Source organism: Parathielavia appendiculata (genome assembly GCF_033297405.1).
Source record: "Parathielavia appendiculata strain CBS 731.68 unplaced genomic scaffold N657scaffold_7, whole genome shotgun sequence".
Classification (NCBI taxonomy): Eukaryota; Fungi; Ascomycota; class Sordariomycetes; order Sordariales; family Chaetomiaceae; genus Parathielavia; species Parathielavia appendiculata.
In genome coordinates, this window is record NW_026944226.1 from 1,199,575 (window position 1) to 1,220,915 (window position 21,341).

The window sequence follows — 21,341 nt, forward strand, 5'->3', positions numbered from 1 at the left end:
GAGCTCTGGCTGCCACTTCATCATAGCATCAGAGTGGAAGAATGCGCAGCAGTGGTGCATCCAGGCCGACGGCACGGACTGATGATGTAAGTGGTATTCCTGACGCAGCACACTTGCCACAAGCAACAGTTCAGGCAAACCATCAAGCATCAATTTCAACAAGCCTGAGGCCGAGGGCCTGAATTTTAATCCTACAACAACTGTATGCGCCCGAAACAGCGGGAAATCTTCCATCGTATGTTCCTTCAAACGGCCCAGCATAGTCTGCCAGATGATCAATCCCAAGAGCCGAATCGTGGCTAACAGATGCCTAGCCGGGACCATACCTAGCCGTGAAATATCCTTCCAAAACCCATTGTTGGTCAACTTTTCTCATTCACATAGTCCACCAGTTCCTTGTGTTCCATGATCCCTCTCGTTCCAGCCCAGCATTCTTTCTCGTAGCAACAGAGCAAAGTAGAAGCAAGAAGCAAATACAGCCAGAGATCTCCGAGCAAATGTTCTGACCGTCAGGCCAGAGCTGAACAGAGTCAAACAGAAACCTGATGTCAAAATATCCCGAGACATTCGACAAGATTGGAGCAATGGTCCTGGATCGTCAAAGCCGGCGCTCAGAGATACCGCAATGGTATATCTTCATCGAGAGCCGCCGTGAAGAGGGCTCGGGCTTGATGCACAAAATGTCAACACTGCCCGTGGCTGTTGATATTTCGGTTCCGGGAGTAGTCGGTGTGCTAGGGCCGGAAAGAGAGAGCTCAGACGGAACGTGGGAATGGACAGCCGCAGCTGGCGCCTCACGATTCTCTTCGGTGGCGCGTGCTTCCTCCACCAGGCCGGTACCGGTAGATTCGACCGGGCCGCGCAGCACTCGTTCGAAACGCTCGTCGACCTGGGCGAGCATTTTCCGGATGGACTCCCGGGCAGCCGTCAGCTCCTTGAACATGTTTTCATCCATGAGCAAGGTGCCATAGTCATTGTCGATATGCTCTATAATGCCCCTCCACATTCTTGTCGACCGCGGCTTCCAGTCCGTCGAGTGTAGCGCTAAGCGCATCCTTCGTCCTTTGAGCAGCCATTTGAAACATGTCAATTCGCTCTGTCTCAAGGTGATGCATGAAATGATTCTTGATGCGCTTGTAGCAGCCTGCCCCATGAACTGGTTAGGGTGTTTGGGCTCGTCCGCAGCGGAGGTATCCTCACCAGATTCTTTGTTAACATATGCATAGGCATCTGCCATTCCCTCGGCAATCACAGGAATGGGAAGCCGACTCGCCTCTTTCTGCCCACTGCTGAGGATGCCTTCCAGCTCTGTGGTGTCCTTGAGATCGTTCTCCATGATTCTCACTTGGCGAGTGGCCAGAGCGAAATGGGAGGACTTCGTCAGCTGTTGGCGCTGGGACATTTGCTTCCTGAAAGCCCTCAGAATTCCCCCAAGGCTCTCGGCGACGTCATCTAGCATCTCCTGCAGGCAAGTCGTGCGGAAGCTCTGGTATGCCAACCCATCGTCGTCCTTGCGAGCAATCCAGGAGCTGGCCGTGGAAATAGCGGCATCCGAGGCAGTCATAGTCGCCAACCTGAACTTGCTGAAGAGGTTGAGGTTGGCTGTGACCTGGCACTAAATGACAACCTTCCGAATTGTTGTGACGAGCTCCTGCGTACGACAGAATAATCGGTCAGCTTATAGCTCTTCATGGGATGCTGCAGCAACTCCACATCAAGTTCTGTCCGTACCTTTCTGAGTTCGTCAACGGCACGGGCGAGGGCCTGGATCTCTTTCTGCCGTAAGTCATCTGCCAGCCTCAAAGGCTGGTCAGAGAGCACAATCTGCAGATGCAGCGAGGAAATGAAAAGGCGGAGGTCGCGAAAGAATTGACGGCAGGCTACCGCCCGCGTCCCTCCAGCGATGTCCAAAGCATGCTTCTGCAATGCAGGATTTCCGTGTCCTCAAGACCGCTGAAGCCTGCAATGCGCCCATCGTTCTTGAGTCTGCCAGACATCTTCTGGTAGGCTTTGCTCTCGACGCAAAACACTGGCAATCTCCGCGCAACCTCGGTGTAGTCCCGCCGGAGATGAGCGGGGTCAAACTACTCATCATCATGAGCCGCATTGTCCAGATCAATCCTATTTGGTTGCTGTCGGTCAGGCAGGGTCTAAAATACTCAGGAAGGGGAAACTCGCTCTCGATGCCGTGGGCGAATTGGGATTGAATGGCCAGACGAACGGAGTCATTGCGGTACTTGATGCAGGCATGCTTTGCCTCAGACTTGCACGACTTGATCTCGTACTTCACCTCCTTCAGTGCCTTCTGATGCGGCTGACAACTCTTTTTCAGCTCGTTGGAGTCCGCACGTAGAGTGGCCAGTCGAGTCTCGGCTTCTCTAAGTCTCTAGGCGGCGAGCTCCTTCGAGATACGCTCCTTTCCGGGTTCCGCTTCAGAAGCGGACGGCTCCTGTCCTAGGTTGAGTCCGTGTCTTCACTATCGCTTCGAAACTGCCGTCGCTGACGCTTGCGGGCTTCGATTGCCGCCACCCAGAGAGCACGATTGAGGGACCGTCCGGGAGAAACTGAGACTTCATCCTCATCGTCTGAGCCGTCCATAGCTGATCTGAGCTCTTCTATCTTCGTATCGCACTGGTCATTCTCAAGGAGTCCGGTCTCCATATGAGGTCGATGTGTGGGGTGGTGCTCGGGCACGGTCTTCAGTGCTTCCGTGACGGGGATATCGTCCGCCTTGGAGCAGATGAAGGTGATCCTCGAGTATGTTCCGTCAAATTGCAATTGTCATTTGAACGAGTCCCTGAGGAGGTTATGAGCGAACCTGCCACCAGCTGCCCGAGTGATTGGTGCCACAACCCATAACCCGGAGCAATCCTGTATGTAAATTGGATGCGACGACAGAGCGAGCGGCATTTGAATCCTGAACCGCAGGTGGAACCCGCTGTTAGTAAGTTACCAAGCCTAAGTGCGGAAGTCACTAACCAGGTCAACAGGCCCGACTTGAGGATCGGCGATCGCACGAAAACCTTCACAGCCTTGATAAGTGGCCAGTACTTCATGGCCCCAAGATCCGTCTTCCTGCCGCGGGTCTTCTCCTTTGAGTCAATGAACCTCTCAAGAAGGCCCAGAAAGTGCTCCGCGGTAGCGCTAGCAAAACGCTTGACCACCCCCCCCCCCCAGAAGATTCTTGACTGAGGGGGTGCTCAACGAGCCCATGAATGTCGAATCTGGTTTTCTTGACTTCGTCACTCTTGAGAAATGGATAAACGGAGCGAATCTTGTCCTGGGCAATGGCGGCGGAGCTGTCGCTGCTCGGTTGCTCCATGTCAAACGAGGACTGATCGGTGTGCATGTCATCGCACAGCACCCTCAACTCCTTGACCCAGTCCTCTCTGCAGATGAAATAAACCTCGGCACGGTATCTCCCATCTTCTCTCTCCGAATCGTTGTACGCAATCTCGGTGATGACCGCCGTGCACGCATGCAATTGGTCGGCACGAGACACTCAGTAGCGTTGATCGCCGAGCTCTTCCTCCGCCCAGTGCTTCCGACAACACCCACAACAGTGCGCTGTAAGGCTGCCTGAGACTGTAGCAACGTAAAAAGTATTGGTCACTTCTTAATATCCCAAAAGAGCAGAGGAGTAATCATGAAGAATAAACACTCTTAAGATGGAGTGAATCAGCAAAGAATTCAAGAAGAAGAGGTTGTCCAGAGGAATAGGAAGAGAAGGAAGGGTAAACAGGAGGAGAGAGAATGCTGCAGGAATTGTACAGGTAGTGTAGGCTGATAATCGAGAAATGAAGCAATTTCACAGTCTTGAACCACTTCTGCATTTCCAGGGTTCTGGTTCAAATCCGACTTGGAAACCGATGTCTGTTGACCTAGAGAGCCTAGGTACCTTATCTGTCTCCTGGCTAGCACGAAGGAGCGACATCAAGAGACGTATGTGGCTCAACAGGCTGATGCCAGGACGGATTAAGGTAATTCGTAAGCTCGTTAATCCTGAAGTCTAATACCTCACTTTATCTGACCGCCTTCCCTTTCCACCATTCTTCCCGCCGAAACTATCGCGATCCACATTCGATCTCCACTTCACACCTCACAGCCAAACCCAGACCGGCTCAAACAACCTCGTGCAACGAATTCCATTTTGTCCTGCTACAAGCCGGCATCTACAAACCAGGGCCACAATCAACATCACTGGGATTCGCACTTGTCCATTGTATCTACAACCATTGTTTGTTAAATTGTCCCATCCAAAACCGTCGCATCTAAGAGCATCGCATCGATCTGCCACCAAGCCCCACGATGTCGACCATCACGCCAACGGCACTGCAGAGCTCGCAGCCGCCAATCATTCCCCTGCCTTTCAACGCGAACCAGCCTGAGACAATCCGCCTGTACCCGCTCTCCAACTACACCTTCGGTGTCAAGGAGACGCAACCGGAGGAGGACCCGAGCGTGTTGGCGCGGCTGAAGCGGCTCGAGGAGCACTATCAGGCGCACGGGATGCGGCGGACATGTGAAGGCATTCTGGTGTGCCACGAGCACAATCACCCACATATCCTGATGCTGCAGATTGCCAACGCCTTCTTCAAACTCCCCGGCGATTACCTGCGACCCGAGGACGAGGAGATCGAGGGATTCAAGGCGCGCCTGGACGAGCGGCTTGCGCCTGTGGGCAGCCTCGGCGAGGGCAACAAGGCTGGCGACTGGCAGGTGGGTGACTGCCTCGCGCAGTGGTGGCGGCCGAACTTCGAGACGTTCATGTACCCGTTTGTGCCGGCACACATCACGCGGCCCAAGGAGTGCAAGAAGCTCTATTTTATCCAACTGCCGCAGTCGAGTACGTTCCGGCGTTCTTCTCCATGGTTTGCATCTTCTGTGTGCTAACCCAGTCAATACAGAGGTCCTCAGCGTTCCCAAGAACATGAAGCTACTCGCGGTCCCGCTTTTTGAGTTGTACGAGAACACACAAAGATACGGCCCCCAGCTGTCCGCCATCCCTCACTTGCTCAGCCGCTACAACTTTGAGTTTGTCAATGAGGATGGGGAGGTGGTGGCCGTCACGCCCGGTGCTGGCACGAGCGACGGCTATGTTCCCAAGACGAAAGTTCTGGCCGGAGGCGACGACGTTGACATGAAGACGGAGAACGGGACACATTGATTGGTAGATGGATTGGTCATGGGTTATGATATGGAGCAGGCGTCCGGCGTCCGAGATCAAGGATCTTGAAACAGGAACGTACGGGTAAATTTTTGACGGCAGAGGCTTGGGTGTCCCTCTTGACGAGGGCCAGCTCGGAAATAGGTTCAAATTTTTCAGACACGAAAGCTATGCCTTTTCACCCTGGATGGTGGCTACTATCTTGCGGGTGTGTTTCATGGCGCGGAATTCTAGGTACCAGATACCCTGCCACGTCCCGGTGCACTAGGTGCGTCAGAATTGCGTCTTCAAGACTTCCCCAACATGGCAACTTACCAGCTTGCCGTCCTTTATCGGAATGGTCACGCTCGCCCCGATCAGAGCAGACTTGACATGCGCAGGGAGATCATCAGGCCCTGTCTTCAGATCAGTTTCATCCCTCCACTCTCACATCCCGCAACTCAATCCGAGAGAAATCATACCCTCCGCATCATGCCGATATAAAGTCTCCCCGTTCGGCCCAGCCTCGGGCACGATTCGATCCAGCGTGTCGCTTATGTCGGCTCGGACGTCCTACAGATGATTCAAATCATGTCAGTTCGTGCTTCTCCTTTTCTGATCTCTCAAAATACTACCCATACAATACTGCAAAGCAGCACTGTGGTAGGAAAAGGGAGAATTCAGGAGAGAAAATCACGGATACCAACCTCGTCCCAGTTCTCATTCAAACTCAGCGCACAGCTCGTGTGCTGGATAAACAGGTTTAGCAGCCCGACCTTGTACTCTCGGATCTCGGGCAGCTCCTTCAGCACCGTGTCGGTGATGAGGTACGAGCCGCGCGCCCGTGCAGGGAGTGTGAACTGTTTCTGGTACCACATTGTCTGTCCGCTGCTTGGGCTGCCCGCTCTGTTTGGGCTTGGTTGGTGGTGATGCGACGTGGAAGGACGCAGAATGAGGCGCAACGAGATGCTCCAAAGGATGTGGAAAAGTGACGGGAAGAGCGCTACGATCAGGAGGGAAAAAAGCAAGAGGGTAGTTGTTGTCGTTCTTGCTGCAGCTGTTTTGCTGCTCGTGCTGGCGGTGGTTGGTGTTGTTGGCTTGTTTGGTGAGGATGGGCCGTGTTTCGGAGGCATGTTGAAAATGGTGGCTTAAACGTCATGGAGGGGCAAGGCTTTAGCTGTGGGGAGATGGGGGCCGATTGAGATTGGCGGGATGTTGCAAATACTGTGGAGGCCTGAGACAGATGCAAATGATTTTAAGTTGGATACTGGTTATAGGTAACGTTAGTAGCTCATTGACGAAAGCTTGGTCTGAAGTGGCTGAGATAAGGATTCACTTCAATTGGTCTTATTTTTCGGATGACTTGTTGCAAGGTCTTCGAAACTGCAGTGCAGCAGGATGCACTGTCCGCATCACGGAAAGGCAGCGTCAGTCGATTCAGATTCCGACTCCAATATTGACTGACAGTTAACCTGGAAAAAGTATAACAACTATACAGCTGTAGTCCCTAGCTGCTCTTCATAAGAGCAGGGTAGCAAGAGAGGTTAACAAACCGGCGACACGTAGCACCATGCTAGGCAAGAGGAAAGTTCATGTAACAGTGCAGTTGTAACAGGCAGACTTCGCAGTCGTCAACCTTTTCCCAAGTTCGAGGGCTTGCAGCCGGTCAATGTCAGTGCGGATTAGGTGTGGGGCTCAAGTTAAGCTCCGAGCTCGGGTGGGGCAGTTCTCGCGGTGCAAGTTTCGGAGGTACTTGGTCTTGGCAATTGTCTTCTCCTTTTCTCTGTGGAGACTGACACGTCTCAGAGGTTCCCACCCATCTTGCAGCGCTAACCACAAGGGAGTGGGTCGACCCCGCCGTCGGAGTAGCTGCATGCAGGCAGGCCGCCCCTGTCAATCGACTGTGGTAGAAGATTTACCCCGGCCTGCTGACAATTCCAACTGAAGCGCGTTGTCCCAGATGAAGGGCACCGTAACTTTTCCCTTTTTCGCATCTCTCGTCTCGGTGCGACTTCAAACTCCGGCTGGCGGTCTCTCCGGTTGAGCGAATCGACTGCCACCCTCTCTTTCCCTTTACTTAGCTGGCTTTGGCCCTGAAACGTAGCTCACTCCTTGCTTCGATATTCTCGCCGATCGGGGTTCCGGGAGACGTCATATTCGACTTTCGCCTCGACTTTCGTCCGAACCGAGACCCGCCAATCGCCGCCGCAGAACGGTAAAGATTCAGTATCCACTTTCGTCCGGAACCGCGAGTTAAATCCTCATCCTCTGAATCTCTCTGATATGACATCTCGCTACGTCGGTTTGAGGATATAATATCTGTGCCAATGGGGCCGCCCGATTTCAGCGACGGCCTGCAGCAGGCGCAAAAGGTCATGTTCGAGACTGGGTCCTTCACCGGCTACCGTCCCGCCGTCGCCGAGCTTGGTAGCGGCTATCTCAGTGCGGCGCGCGTCTTCAAACAGCCACTATGTGGAAACGAGGAGGGATGGGGTCCGCTCAGTCCGTTTCGATATGATTTCACTCCGTGCTTTATCGATGTCTGGGTGGCTTCGGTGGCGGCGTTTGGTACTCTCGTGGGCGCCATTGCCGTCTGGTGGCTTCTGAAGAAAAAGCAACCCACGCCGATATCAAAGGATTGGCCTTTTTGGACCAAGCAGGTGGGTTGTGTCTGCTATGGTAGTGGTATTGTTCGGTGTTCTGACGCTGGTATCAGACCCTGCTCGGCCTCATCATCGCCGATGTTGCGGTGCAGCTCGCCTTTCAGATCATCAGCTACCGCGACATCTGGTACGGCGATTTCAGGGTTTACACCACCGCGGCTACGATCCTCTCCCTCTTCGTCGTTTTCACGATCCAGTGGCTTGAGCATGCACGGTTGCGGAACGCGAACGGCGTCGTCCTCTTCTATTGGCTCTTCCTCCTCGTTGCACTCGCCGTCAAGCTCCGGTCCCTCATCTCTCAACAGATTTATGCCACGAGCCTGCCATACTTCGTTACGTATTGCGTCGGGTTCGGATTGTCCGTTGTCGAATTCTTCTTTGAGTGGCTATGGCCGAAGACGAAGAGTACATACGAGGCCCTGGTGGACGAGGAAGAATGCCCCGTCGAGTACGCCACTGTCTTCTCGCTCCTCACCTTCTCCTGGATGACGCCCATGATGAAGTATGGCTACTCCACATTTCTGACTGAGGAGGATCTCTGGGCCTTGTCCAAGAAGGATACCACAAAGTCGACTGGGGGCGCGTTCGAAAAGGCGTGGCAGCGTGAGCTAAATCATCGGCGGCACCCCTCGCTCTGGCGCGCCCTTTTCCGCGCTTACGGCGGCCCGTACATGCTCGCCGCAGTCTTCAAGGTCGGCAACGACGTTTCCCAATTTACACAGCCGCAGCTCCTGAAGTTCCTGATTGCCTTTATCGCCTCGTACCGCCGGGGAAACGAGCCGGAGCCCGTTATCAAGGGCGCTGCTATCGCTCTGGCAATGTTCGCCGTCGCGGTCTTCCAGACAACCATGATTCATCAGTACTTCCAACTGGCCTTCGTAACAGGCATGAGGATCAAGGGCGGCCTGACTTCCTCCATTTACAAGAAGGCGCTGAAGCTCTCCAACGAGGGCCGGTCGTCGAAAACCACGGGAGACATCGTGAACTATATGGCCGTCGATGCCCAGCGGCTTCAGGACCTCACCCAGTTTGCGCAGCAGGTTTGGTCCGCCCCGTTCCAGATCATCATCTGCATGATTTCGCTCTACCAACTCGTCGGGTGGTCCATGCTGGCGGGAATCGGCGTCATGATCATCATGATTCCCGTCAACGGTCTGATTGCCCGCATCATGAAGAACCTGCAGAAGCAGCAGATGAAGAACAAGGATGCCCGGAGCCGCCTGATTGCCGAGATCGTCAATAACATGAAGAGCATCAAACTCTATGCTTGGGGCGCCGCCTTTATGAACAAGCTGAACTACATCAGAAATGACCAGGAACTGAAGAACCTGCGCAAGATTGGTGCTGGTCAGGCATTCGCCAACTTCACTTGGTCAAGCACTCCGTTTCTCGTCTCCTGCTCGACCTTTGCCGTTTTCGTGCTGACCAACGACCGCCCCCTGACGACCGAGATTGTCTTTCCTGCTTTAGGTATGAGTCACTGTTATGCTACCTACCCAGAGTTTCCACTGACAGATCGCTCTTAGCCCTGTTCAACCTCCTCACCTTTCCTCTGGCGGTTCTCCCGATGGTCATTACCTCAGTCATTGAGGCTAGTGTCGCCGTTGGCCGTCTCACTTCCTACTTGACGGCCGAGGAGATCCAACCCGAGGCTATCGTCGTGAAGCCAGCTGTCGAGATGATAGGGGAAGAATCGGTGCTGATTCGCGACGGCAACTTCTCTTGGAACCGCCATGAAAACAAGACTGTGTTGAAGGACATTAACTTCAGTGCCCACAAGGGTGATTTGTCCTGCATTGTTGGCCGTGTCGGGGCGGGCAAGAGCTCCTTTCTGCAGAGCATACTCGGAGACCTCTGGAAAGTCAAAGGCGTGGTCGAGGTCCACGGAACGGTTGCCTACGTCAGCCAATCGCCTTGGATCATGAACGCTACTGTCAAGGAGAACATCATCTTTGGCTACCGATATGACTCGAATTTCTATGAGAAGACTGTTAAGGCTTGCGCTCTACTGGACGACTTTGCCCAGCTCCCGGACGGCGACGAGACGGTTGTGGGAGAGCGTGGCATCTCGCTCAGTGGCGGTCAGAAGGCACGTGTTGCCCTGGCAAGAGCCGTCTATGCCAGAGCCGATGTCTATCTCTTGGACGACTGCCTGTCTGCTGTCGACTCCCACGTCGGACGTCACATCATCGACAACGTTCTTGGTCCGAAAGGTCTGCTCAAGACGAAGACGAGGATTCTGGCCACTAATTCGATTCCCGTTCTTGTCGAGTCAGACTACATCTGCATGCTCAAGGACGGCGAGATTACCGAGAGGGGCACCTACCGGCAACTCCTGGCCATGAAGGGCGCCGTCTTCGACCTGATCAAGTCGACCGGAAAGAACGACTCGGGTCAGAATTCCTCCACCGGATCTCCCACCGACAGCGACACCGAAACCTCCACGGTCATCGAGGCGGGGAGCGGCAGTCAGGAGAAGGAGGATATGGAGGAGGCTCAGGAAGGATTGGGTGCGCTTCAGTCCATCAAGCCCGGCCCCGCCAGCTCGTCTTACCAAAGGCAGAAGCCGCGGAGCGGAAGCATGGCTACCTTGCGGCGGGCCAGTGCTGCCAGCTTCAGCGGTCCTCGGGGCAAGCTCCACGACGAGGAGAATCCGAGCAAGACGAGACAGGCCAAGGAGCACGTGGAACAGGGCAAGGTGAAGTGGTCAGGTATGCGGCTGCGAATCACTAGAGGAGTCTGTTTCGATTCGCTAACAACAGCACCACAGTGTACATGGAATACGCCAAGACGAACAACCTTGCGGCCGTTGGTGTCTATCTCGTCGCCCTCATCGCCGCCCAGACGGCGCAGATCGGTGAGTAGCCATGCCTCGGCACTCTGTTTCATTGTGGCAAACGCAATATCAAGAATCATGCCTTTACGAGCTTTCCACAAGCATCGTCGCTTTGAACATAGTTCTCCGGATGACGGGCCGTGCTGACTTGAATGCAGCTGGAAGTTACTGGCTCAAGAACTGGGCCGAGAGAAACACCGAGGCCGGCCGCAACCCCGATGTTGGCAAGTACATCGGCATCTACTTCGTGTTCGGCATCGGCGCTGCCGCCCTGACCGTCGTGCAGACCCTCATTCTTTGGATCTTTTGCTCCATCGAGGTAAGTGTGGACGCCAGACCAAAAACGCGGACCGAGGTTTGGACTCACATGTGGCTCGCCTAGGCATCGCGCAAGTTACACGAGAGGATGGCGACGGCAATTTTCAGATCGCCCATGTCGTTTTTCGACGTTACACCGGCCGGCCGCATCCTGAACAGATTCTCGAGGTGCGTATTTGCTGATCTCGCCCCCCCTGGATCTCATCTCTCCCCTCCTCTTTTTATGAAGGGGTAGGACGAGCATGCTGTTGTGCAATGGGGCCTGGGCCAAGTGGCTCCAGCGGCGTGGGAACCACCGTCGTCCGCGATCTGGTGCTCCCCTATCATGTAACCCGCGTGCCAGTCGCAATTCCGCACATTGCAGACAAGCCTCAAAATTTCCGAAGCATGAGGCTGACCGTTTTTGCAGCGACATCTACCGTGTCGACGAAGTACTTGCCCGGACGTTCAACATGTTGTTTACCAATCTAGCCAGGTCGGGCTTTACGCTCGTCGTCATCTCGGTCACGGTACCCCCCTTTGTCGCCTTGATCATTCCGTTGGGCGCCATGTACATCTGGATTCAGCGATATTACCTGCGGTCATCCCGAGAGCTCAAGCGATTGGACAGCGTCAGCCGCAGCCCAATCTATGCCCACTTCCAGGAATCCCTTGGCGGCATCTCGACCATCCGCGCATACCGTCAGCAAGACCGATTCGAGCTCGAGAATGAGTGGCGGGTGGATTCCAACCTTCGGGCCTACTTCCCGTCCATCAGCGCCAATCGGTGGCTGGCGGTGCGGCTCGAGTTCATAGGCGCCGTGGTTATTCTGGCCGCTGCCGGCTTTGCCGTCATCTTGGTGGCCAGCGGCACTCCCCTGAGCGAGGGCATGGTTGGCTTGGCCCTCTCTTACGGCTTGCAGATCACCACGTCCCTGAACTGGATCGTCCGTCAGACGGTCGAGGTGGAGACCAACATCGTATCTGTAGAGCGTGTGCTTGAATACGCGCGGCTGCCCAGCGAGGCGCCCGAGATCATCCATCGCAGCCGGCCGCCCGTCAGCTGGCCGTCGCGTGGCGAGGTTCAGTTCATCAATTACAGCGCGCGGTACCGTGAGGGCCTCGATCTCGTGCTCAAGAATATCAACCTGGATATTAAGTCGCACGAGAAGATTGGCGTTGTGGGACGGACCGGAGCAGGCAAGTCCTCGCTGACCCTGGCCCTGTTCCGCATCGTCGAACCAGCTACGGGCAACATCAGCCTCGACGGGCTCAACACGTCGACCATCGGCCTTCTGGATCTCCGCAGGCGCTTGGCCATCATTCCTCAGGACGCCGCGCTCTTCGAAGGAACTATTCGGGACAACTTGGATCCAGCCCATGTCCACGACGACACGGAGCTTTGGAGTGTTCTTGGTACGTCCTGATCCGTCTTACACGTTGCAACTGACCACGTCTTTCCCATCTCCTCGACGTTCACATGTGCATGTCATTTTGTCGGGCACACGGAATACTAATCTGGCCGGTGCACAGAACACGCTCGGTTAAAAGATCACGTCTCTTCGATGGAGGGTGGGTTGGAGGCCAAGATACACGAAGGAGGTAAGCTAGTGCATTATCCCTATTTTTCCCACGTGGTGTTTCCGGTTTGTCTTGTTACCTCCGCGCTTTCTGTCGGCTTTCTTGTGGCGTGTGCCTGTCGTGCCATGTGCCGCTGTGTTGGCGTCACCTCGGGTCGCCTGCTCGTCAGCAGCATCGCGACGCGATGCGGGTGGCTGCATGGTCAAGGCCTCTGGTCGTGACGACGGTGATGCTTGATACGAGCAGACAGGCCTTCCCATGTTCGGAGTCAACTTGTCATGCGAGTGAGCAGAAGGGCGTGCAATGATCCTTGGTTCTCATGGGCCGGCGGGAAAGGCGTCGCAGTATTTCTGGACCAAGGCGCCGCCCTTGTCCAACGCTGCCTTGTCGTGTGCACCGTCAATCTGCCTCGCGCGTTGCTTGCGAACCGGTCCACAGACCAGATCTCGCAGGAGCTCGGAGGCAATCAGCGAGAGTGCGACGCTGAACGAGCCGGATTCCGAGCGCTGTCGGTTTTAACATTCATGCTATACTGGATTTGCACAGCGACTCCGTTCTCCGCTGTCGTCATACTCCCCACATTTACGGTTCACAACTTGCCGCACCAAGTGGTTACGCCTCGAAGTCTGTGACAGTGTCATTCCTCAGTCCTGGCACACCCACGGTAGCAAGATCCTCTGCTGCCATCGAACCAACCCTCCGAACAGTCTACATCCGACTACTTACTCTACACTATTCAACTTGCAATTTTCATCCCAAGAAATATTACTAACACCACCCCTTTTCTCCCCCAACACCAGGATCGAATCTTTCCCAGGGCCAACGCCAACTCGTCTCGCTCGCCCGCGCGATGCTCACCCCGTCCAACATCCTGGTTCTCGACGAGGCGACCGCCGCCGTCGACGTCCAGACGGACGCCATGTTGCAGAACACCCTGCGCGGGCCGCTGTTCGCCAACCGCACCATCATCACGGTGGCGCACCGCATCAATACCATCATGGACAGCGACCGCATCGTGGTGCTTGAGAAAGGGGAGGTGGTCGAGTTTGATACGCCGGCGGAACTTCTCAAGAGGAAAGGGGTGTTTTGGGGGTTGGTGAGGGAGGCTGGCTTGTTGGAGGAGCAGTAGAGCGTGCTTTGGAGATATTGTCCGGGACTCTTGGGGGCCTTGGCCCGAGGGTTGTATCTGGGATCAAGGGATTGTTTACAGGGAGATCGTTGTAGGGGGAAGAACGAGGCTGTTGTGAAGGAGGGACTTAAATGGTGAGAGAAGGAAGTGGAGAATCTAAAAACGGAGGGATGATGATGAGTTCAATGTACTCTAGACGGGACGGGTCGATATCTGTGTACTGGATTGGAGGTCAGTGTAGTATAGCAAATGGCCGCTTTGGATTGTATATGGCTGGTGGAATAACAATCAAGAAGTGCTCTACGCAACCGCATGGCGTCTGTCTGTCCTTGGATGAACCACCGGCTTCTGTTCGGTCTGGCCGGTTGACTTCTTTCTATTTCGCCTTCATCATTTGTTCACCGCTACTCTACTTCAACCGCATTTGGTGCCACCGTTGCTGTGCTCGCTCCTGTTTGGATACCGAGGGAGTTGTATCACGAAACAGGGCTGACAGATGTGGGGGATCCATTATGCAATGGAGCGCTGAGGCGAGATATGGCTGGCTGTGTGAATGAGGGGTTGGGAATCGAGAGTGTAACTGGATTATTTGCAGCAAAACGAAATGAAGTAAGGTCAAGTACTGTCTAGTGAAGACATTCATCAGGTGGCTCGTGTGGTTATCTTGGCTATGTGTGTATGAATTATGTTTGCTGTGCCCGATCTCGTGATCAGAGCCGTCTGCTGTGTACCCATACTTTTTCCTTTCCCTTCGGTTGCGCCAATCCAGCCACATTGGGATCTCGGCGTGAGGGGGTGCCTAGGTCGGCATACTGAAGGAGGGGATGATGAACATACGGCGGAGATGAAGATAAGCCCAACACGGCGAGGTAAGCGAAGGTTCCTCCCTTCAGATGGGCTGTTCCGAATGGGGATGTCTGGGGTGGCTCAGCGAGGGGGCTCTTGGAGATGTTTCTGCTACATGTACTGGCTCGCGGCCAAACCGGGATTTCCTCACAAGGACACGGCATGACAACCCAGATCTGGGATTCGGGAGTTGGTTGGCGGATCGCAGAATCGATGGCCTTTGGCGCATTGGCTTATTTGAGTCGGTTGGCCCGGCGATGGCGTCATGCTTGTTTAGGTGAGATGATCCTGTCTGACCACTGAATGATCAGTGGCCAGGATGGCGGCCAAACGGTCGCCCTTCCTTGCTGGGCTGGTTATACTACTCTTATATCGAGGGTTCCTTGGTCCGCCTGCCGTGAAGCGATCAGAGGAGGCGAGCAGCAGTGATGCGAAGTCGTGTAACATGCCTACTCAAACGCGGTTCATAAAATGTCCGTACTGCACAGGATGTGCCGTTGCTGACCGCGCCTTGCCAGGGTGAGCCATTCGGCTTTTGTGGTTCATTTCGGAAAAAAGGCGAGACACGCAGTCGATAATAACAAGGCATGTGGTGTTGTACGGTGTTCGTGCGGAAGGAGGGTAGCACGGAAAGACGTTGGAAGAGTCTGAGACCGAGATCCTGCGGTCTGTTGGGCGGGTTACACAGGCGAAGCCACTGCCGCCGTTGAAGGGTTACTTACGCAAGGGGAGCAGGGGTGGTACACGTGGGGACGGCGATGGTCAATGATGCGGATCCGCGTACTTATCGAGAGCATCTTTGGAATGCGTCGTCTGGTGTGGTGTCGGCATGGAACCGAAGCTTCGGGCTCCAAGATCCTTCGTCAGTCGCTGGTTAAACGCTGTGGCGTGGCCTGGGCGAGAACCGAGCTGGTGTTGGAATGACTCCGGAAAGTTCCCGGCAGGCAGTTGCATCTGGTCAGCGCCTTCAAGCACCGACACTGTGATGGTCGTCAACCAGTGGCACAGCAACCCCAGACAAGGTTCAGCCGGCATGGATGAAGATGGGCGAGGTGACGGCACAGCTGCTCAAAAGGGACGTTCCTCTCGGAGAGTTGGAGATAAATCGCCAGTTCAAGACGCCCCGTGGGTCCAATCCCGCAGATGGTCGCAACCATATGAGCGAGTCCAGACCCCCGGACACTCTCACCTTGGTCAGCTCGGTCACTGCTCCGGCCCAGCGTGTTCAGCGCAACTTGGCGGCTCGGGGAGGTGGCATTCCTCCGTATTTAACCTTGTTGATCTTTGGGCGTCAATCCGGGTGTTCTTCGGTGGGGCCCCGGCTGGTGGCTTGGCTGGGGAGCTGCGGCATCGAGGGAGCCATGCTGGGAATGGTTTAGCAGAGGGTAAAGCCAGCGGACATGGTCGTGGGGCGCGACGCCTCCATCACGTCGGATTGACGATGCATGTCCCGGCATGCGAGGGAAACTGAAAAAGGCTTAGGGCGGGGACACAGGGAGCTGCCTGTGTAACCCAAGTTTTCACACCTCAGCCCGATGATGAACTGTATCCGTAAGTGAATCGCGTCAAGCCATTCGTTATTAGACCAGTTGGCGTACTAGTGTGTACTCAGTAGCGTTATGGCTTGCGGTTCGGCGTGCGGGATACCGCGGGATCTTAGAAGTGTCTCTCAGGGTTGGCGCTGACTCGAAGCCACCCGAGGCAAACATTCGCTCGGAAACTCTTGCCGGCGCCCAGATGCATCTCGATGGCTGCCCTTTCAGGAAGGGTCGGCGACCTGCCAGGCGTTGGGTGCCCGATAGCTGCATGAAGATCCCCATCGAGGCATCGAAGGGGCGGGGAGGGGGGGGGGGGGGGGGGGGGGGAAGCGCACATTTGCTTGATTCAGCAGCACCACGGTCGACGGTCTTGGGTTTTGTGTCTCCGATGGGTGGTCCATTTGGGGCTTGGCCTTGGAGAGTCATGGATGAGGGAGACGAGTCAAGGCTGGCGATGACAACAGCGGGCTGCGTCAAGCTTTGAATTGGCAGCGCTTCGAGGGGAACGACATCAAACGTCCCGGGAAAGTGGTTGTCACTTCTCCTTTCCGATCAAGATAAGCTTTCGGCAGTCTGTTCGCGATTGCTGATGGGTGTCCTTGGCACTCCGTAGAATTGACTTGGGTCCGCAATTGGGGGCAGTCGGAAGCCCAGAACAAACGCTGCAGTTTAGGTTCCAATTGCGGGACGGGCGGACTGGCTTTCAACAGTAATAGGGATCAATCCCACAGGAACTCTCGAATGGCATCGCTGATCGTGGGTCGTCTTTCCTGGGGACATGCTCGCGATTGGACTGGTTTCAGTTTTGTATTGAGCCCTTGATCAGGGAGTTGACTTAGCGTTTGCAGTCGAGTTAGCGCGCGCGGCCGCGGGCTGACAAGGGCCGTTCCGAGAACCTGGTTCCCCATGGCGGCGGACGGGCAGTAAAAGTGAGATGTTATGTGGAGGAAGAGCAGACCAACAGACCGGTGGTCGGCTTGCCGACAAATCCGCTGTGGGCCCGACATGTGTACAATCCTGCCCTGGTTTGTCCGTTAACATGGCACATGGCGGGGCACTACGGAGTAGACATGAAATGCAGGGGGATAAAGAAACCGAGGAACGGAAGAAAAACAGGGAAGAGAAGCAAAAATACAAGAGGGTAAAGACAAAGAAGTAAGAGGGAAAAGAGAGAAAGAGAAGATATCGAGGAAGAGGAAAATGAAGAGAGAGAGGAAGAAAAAGACAAAATAGAGAGGAAAAGGAAAGAAAGGAAGAGAGAAAAATAAAAAGGTTAAATAAGTGAACGAAGATGAGGTGTAATCCTCCTATGTAAGTTCCGCGCTAACAAACACATCATGGTTAAGTTGTACTGGAACTTAGCACCTCATCTTACCGGGTATCGTACCGTAGGTGCTTCCGCTGCCACTCCCCTTCATGGCGCCGATGGCCCAAGTCGTGCAAGAGAGCTCGTTTGTTGGATGTTGGACGAGCCCATCAGTGGAACACTCCTATATTGGCTGGAGTGTCCGATTCGAGCTCTGTGCTGTCAAACCTGTCAGGGGGGGGTTAGGGGTTTCTGCTTCTTCCGTCTCATTGGCGGCCATGGATGTCCAAAACGGCCTGATTGGCTGGCTCCTCGGCAGAGTGTCTGACCAGTTGCCGAGTGTCTGACCAGTGACCAGAAGAGCGCATCGAGCGCATCTCCAAGATCCCCTCTCAACAATGAGTCCACATCAACCGCATCAGCATCTTCCCCAATTTAGCTAAGTTCTCAATATTGCTTTTAGGCTATGTTTGAGCTCACATCGGTCGGCCCAATCTGCGAAATTGGGCAGCCAACCGAGGGTGATTATATCAGGTTCATGGATCATGGATGCCCTGGCTCGCCCGGGTACGGAGCCCGGTTACAGTTTCGCCGCCGGCTGAGTGGCTTTTCGTGGCCCAACAGTCCTCAAAGCCGCTCGTTGGCTGGTTACAAAGGCAATTAAACACGGTGGCTTGTCCCGACTTCCACTCTCATCGCTCTGCTTGCATGCTGTCTCCTAGACAATAGAAGTGAGCAATCGGAGATGACCCGGAGCGTCGGGCGTATCTGCAGCCAAGATTGAAGGTGGATGAAAGCCAGCTTGTAACGCTCTGTATTACTGCCGTATCAATCACTGGATCTCAATCTTGAACGCTTGCCAGATTGGGTAACCAAATATGAAGTACCAAGCGCAACCAAATAATACTTTGTAAGGTAGGCGGGTTTCGTCTTCTGCTATGGTACAGATACCCACGTCGTTGACTGGCTCATACTAAAATGGATGGAACCTTGCCTAAACTGCCGGCCTTTCTCCATCAGGATATTGCACGTATCTTATCCCGCACAACAGACAGCCAGGTTGTCGACCGTCCCCGGAGGCAAGTTGGAGCAGCTTTGAGAGCGGTGAGCTGCTAAACCATCGGTTCGTTCTCGTCTCTCGGAAGCTCTGCACGAAAGTTGCCTGGATGTACGGCACCGCGTCTGGGTCAAGTGGCATGTGGGCGCACCAATTGGGCAAGTCCTCAAACAGGCAGTCACGGCTCCTGTTGGCCCTTGCCCGCTCGAGGCCTGGTTTGATTGTGAAGGATCTCGGTGCTCGCGTCAAGGGCCGGCATATGCATGCAATAACCCGGTGCTTTTTAACTTAAAAGGAGCATCATCATCTGGGTTTAGTATCGGTATCGCGTGGGTTGTCGTCGTCGTAATGGCGTCGCCGCCGGCGCTGCGAAACGTGGCACTTCTGCGTTCTTGGACGTTTATACCCAACGCCAAAAGCGGGAATAAAGTGAAAGTGGCAGGCCGTGCTCCTTGTTGAACGTGATAGCAGCACACTACTGACAAGTTACACAGAAATCTGGACGCTCGAAGATCAACTGACTGTCGTTGATACAGGGGTGGCGACCACACCAATTACTTGCCTGTATTACATAAAGTCCATTTACAAGTACAGTACTCGTAAAAATCACCCTGGGCATCAGGTCTCGCCTCCATCATCCAATAATCCAACACCCTCCTGGCCTTGCCGCTTCACATTTTCTTCTTCGCTCATCCGCATAAGCAACACATTGTGGGATGGTGTGGGATGTCTAGCAACAATGTCAGATGGCTCTCTTCCCAATTCAGACTTCTCTGCCAATTCGAAGCATTCCAACCACTTCGAACCCAGCCGATCAGGCCCGTAACAAACAGTTCGATCCGCCTCCTCGAGATGAGTCCGTGTATCATTCAATTTGCTCTGCTTTGCTCTCAGCATGTCAAGAAGCTTCAAATTATTATCGGACAGCCAAGCAGATAACCGAGACACCTCGTAAAGGCGGCGCCATCTATACCTAAACATGTGCGCAATAATTCGATAGCAAACGGCACCGTCGAGGAAAGGTACCGCAGCGGCATGGGAAGGCCCCGTTCAAACCGGGGTCCGTTACACCCACCCGCCAGAACGTTCAGCTCAACACGCCGCATCCCAGTCTGCACCTACAAGTAGGTACTGCGTACCTAGACGAATACATACGGACAGTGCGACATTCCCCACCACGACCTCTGGCAGCTGTTGTGCGAGGGTCGTGAGGCCGAGGGTGTGAGCCTTGGGCCAGTGGCGTCCTTTTGCTGCTGTGTTTCCATCTCAAAAGAAGCCACCGCGCTGCCTTGGACATGGAGTGTGGCTTCGTTTACGACAGCAGCAGCTGTGCGACGATGCCCAGCTAAGGTAACTCTAACGATGCGCTGGACAGCGTGCTCCATCGCTCGCTCGTATAACTGTCTCCTTTGCTCGCCTTCTGCCTCCTGTTTCAGGTGTGCTCCTTTCTTTGCTTGCGGCCCTGACTTTCATAGTCGTCTTCATGTTCCGGCGAGGCTTTGGCACTCTAGGAAACCCACCGTGTCTCGGAATACTCATCACCTGCACCTTCAGGTCTTTCCTCGACTCTCAACCAGTGTCAACCCGGGCCTACAGCTTCTTGTATCGTTTTTAACCCACCATTTCAGCTGTCAGTCTCACTGCTGTTCGATATCTACTCTCTCTCTCTCGCCGTACCGTATGAATGAATCAAACTCGAAGTTGGTCTTGAGCATCTTGATATTGACCGAGAACAAGGGCTGACTCAACCAAGACGCTCTTCCTAAAGCAGCCCGGCTGACCCGGACTCCCTGTTCTCCAACGTCGTTGGGCCCTTCCAAGCCCACCATTTCCAGAGAGTCAGGCCGTCCTGTTGGTGGCTGTTCTTACTTTCACCAGGCTTTCCAATTTTGCTCCGAGACTTCCAAGTCTCGTTAGCTCCCCACTTCCTTGACCTTGCCTTCTCGTCCCTAGAGGTGTCACTATCAGACACCTCCGTGTGATCCTTGCGCCCAAGGATCCTTGCCATTGAACCCAGACGTCACCAGACGGGCTTGGTCTTTGGCTGTCTCAAAAGGTAGAGGGGGCGCCCTCCACAACACGACATTAGCATACACATATCAATACCCATCACACTGCACACATACGACGCTACCATCCAACCCCCTCAAAACGCCTTGGTTGCAGAGAGCAGAACCTCTATCTGCGAATCGCTATTCTCAAGTGGTCGGTTCAGCTCACCTCCCCTCTGATGTCTCATAGCCGCACCCAAGGACAAAGAAGACTGACTGCAGGGTCCCGCAGCCTAGGTTCATCAACCACTAGCTGATATAAGTGTTTGAGACTATCATCTATCCGTCTCCACCGTCCCAGCAGGCAGCTGACGCCTTCGGTCTTGAGCTTTGGCAAGCTCGCCGTCAGCCCGCTTTGTCCTCGCGCGCCCGACCGCCCATTTCGGCCACACTATCTTCAACCTGGCCACTGTCAGCCCCTGAGCAGCCAATCTTCGCCTGTCCACGACTCCTGGGCTGCAGCGCCCCTACACATTTACACCTTCGCCATCAACAGTGTCTTTCCACGGAGCTGTCTGATAGACTATTCAGTGCTCACTCGCTTGCCACATCCTTGATCTCGAGGCGGTTTGCTGTGTGTGTCCTGGTTACTCTTTCTTGCATGAGACTTTTAGTTTTGGACTCGCCCAAAATCTACTGCGGCCGGAAACGCGGCACCACTTGTTTACTCCGGTCCCCTGACCGGCACAGCACTCAGGCCCCACCACGGTAGCCCCCGTGTCTCACTGGCCCCGGGGGCCCCGACTCGACCGGGTTTCATTTTTCTCGCGGACAGGACGATATATTACCTGCAAGCTCCCCCGTCGGTTGGCCAGTCAGACTGCCCTCTTTACCCCCCTTCGAGAGACGGCCGACCATCCACGTCTGCGACAACCGACCCTTAACCCGCTT

The 21,341-nt window shown here is 54.7% G+C and overlaps 6 protein-coding genes across 6 annotated transcripts; 3 read left to right on the forward strand and 3 right to left on the reverse strand.

Annotated features, from left to right (window-relative positions):
* Positions 1-598: 598 nt before the first annotated feature.
* N657DRAFT_664403 (uncharacterized protein) lies at positions 599-3,833 on the reverse strand (the record flags this gene model as incomplete). Its single annotated transcript, XM_062795236.1, has 14 exons — positions 599-985; positions 1,017-1,156; positions 1,201-1,583; positions 1,617-1,651; positions 1,732-1,920; positions 2,022-2,084; positions 2,222-2,376; positions 2,413-2,454; positions 2,505-2,752; positions 2,792-2,917; positions 2,980-3,155; positions 3,206-3,454; positions 3,496-3,585; positions 3,813-3,833. 14 exons carry the CDS (start codon positions 3,831-3,833, stop codon positions 599-601), a joined length of 2,304 nt encoding a protein of 767 aa, XP_062647160.1.
* A 227-nt stretch (positions 3,834-4,060) lies between these two features.
* Positions 4,061-5,422, forward strand: N657DRAFT_646171 (cleavage and polyadenylation specificity factor, 25 kDa subunit). Its single transcript, XM_062793074.1, has 2 exons — positions 4,061-4,846; positions 4,908-5,422. The coding sequence occupies exons 1-2, from the start codon at positions 4,309-4,311 to the stop codon at positions 5,165-5,167; spliced, it is 798 nt and encodes a 265-aa protein (XP_062647161.1). The 5' UTR covers positions 4,061-4,308; the 3' UTR covers positions 5,168-5,422.
* Positions 5,336-6,024, reverse strand: N657DRAFT_656638 (UPF0047-domain-containing protein; the record flags this gene model as incomplete). The annotated part of the gene is made up of 4 exons (XM_062794723.1): positions 5,336-5,431; positions 5,483-5,562; positions 5,629-5,719; positions 5,854-6,024. The coding sequence occupies 4 exons, from the start codon at positions 6,022-6,024 to the stop codon at positions 5,336-5,338; spliced, it is 438 nt and encodes a 145-aa protein (XP_062647162.1).
* A 1,063-nt stretch (positions 6,025-7,087) lies between these two features.
* On the forward strand, positions 7,088-13,964 carry N657DRAFT_672367 (uncharacterized protein). Its single transcript, XM_062795637.1, has 10 exons — positions 7,088-7,806; positions 7,863-9,279; positions 9,336-10,520; positions 10,580-10,666; positions 10,804-10,964; positions 11,028-11,131; positions 11,373-12,358; positions 12,476-12,544; positions 13,070-13,147; positions 13,324-13,964. Exons 1-10 carry the CDS (start codon positions 7,474-7,476, stop codon positions 13,650-13,652), a joined length of 4,749 nt encoding a protein of 1,582 aa, XP_062647163.1. The 5' UTR covers positions 7,088-7,473; the 3' UTR covers positions 13,653-13,964.
* An 889-nt stretch (positions 13,965-14,853) lies between these two features.
* On the forward strand, positions 14,854-16,357 carry N657DRAFT_646175 (uncharacterized protein). The gene is made up of 3 exons (XM_062793075.1): positions 14,854-14,890; positions 14,948-15,166; positions 15,221-16,357. Exon 3 carries the CDS (start codon positions 15,328-15,330, stop codon positions 15,967-15,969), a length of 642 nt encoding a protein of 213 aa, XP_062647164.1. The 5' UTR covers positions 14,854-14,890; positions 14,948-15,166; positions 15,221-15,327; the 3' UTR covers positions 15,970-16,357.
* Positions 16,024-16,608, reverse strand: N657DRAFT_462247 (uncharacterized protein). The gene has a single exon (XM_062787485.1). The coding sequence runs from the start codon at positions 16,460-16,462 to the stop codon at positions 16,079-16,081; it is 384 nt and encodes a 127-aa protein (XP_062647165.1). The 5' UTR covers positions 16,463-16,608; the 3' UTR covers positions 16,024-16,078.
* Positions 16,609-21,341: the final 4,733 nt, after the last annotated feature.

Bases quoted from the DNA above. Each gene is read 5' to 3' on its own strand.
- N657DRAFT_672367 (XM_062795637.1), top strand. From the start codon at position 7,474: ATGGGGCCGCCCGATTTCAGCGACGGCCTGCAGCAGGCGCAAAAGGTC. The intron at 10,521-10,579 runs GTATGCGGCTGC...ACAGCACCACAG, and splicing joins GGGCAAGGTGAAGTGGTCAG to TGTACATGGAATACGCCAAG. The intron at 10,667-10,803 runs GTGAGTAGCCAT...ACTTGAATGCAG, and splicing joins CGCCCAGACGGCGCAGATCG to CTGGAAGTTACTGGCTCAAG.
- N657DRAFT_462247 (XM_062787485.1), bottom strand. From the start codon at position 16,462: ATGACTCTCCAAGGCCAAGCCCCAAATGGACCACCCATCGGAGACACA.
- N657DRAFT_646175 (XM_062793075.1), top strand. From the start codon at position 15,328: ATGGAACCGAAGCTTCGGGCTCCAAGATCCTTCGTCAGTCGCTGGTTA.
- N657DRAFT_646171 (XM_062793074.1), top strand. From the start codon at position 4,309: ATGTCGACCATCACGCCAACGGCACTGCAGAGCTCGCAGCCGCCAATC. The intron at 4,847-4,907 runs GTACGTTCCGGC...CAGTCAATACAG, and splicing joins TATCCAACTGCCGCAGTCGA to AGGTCCTCAGCGTTCCCAAG.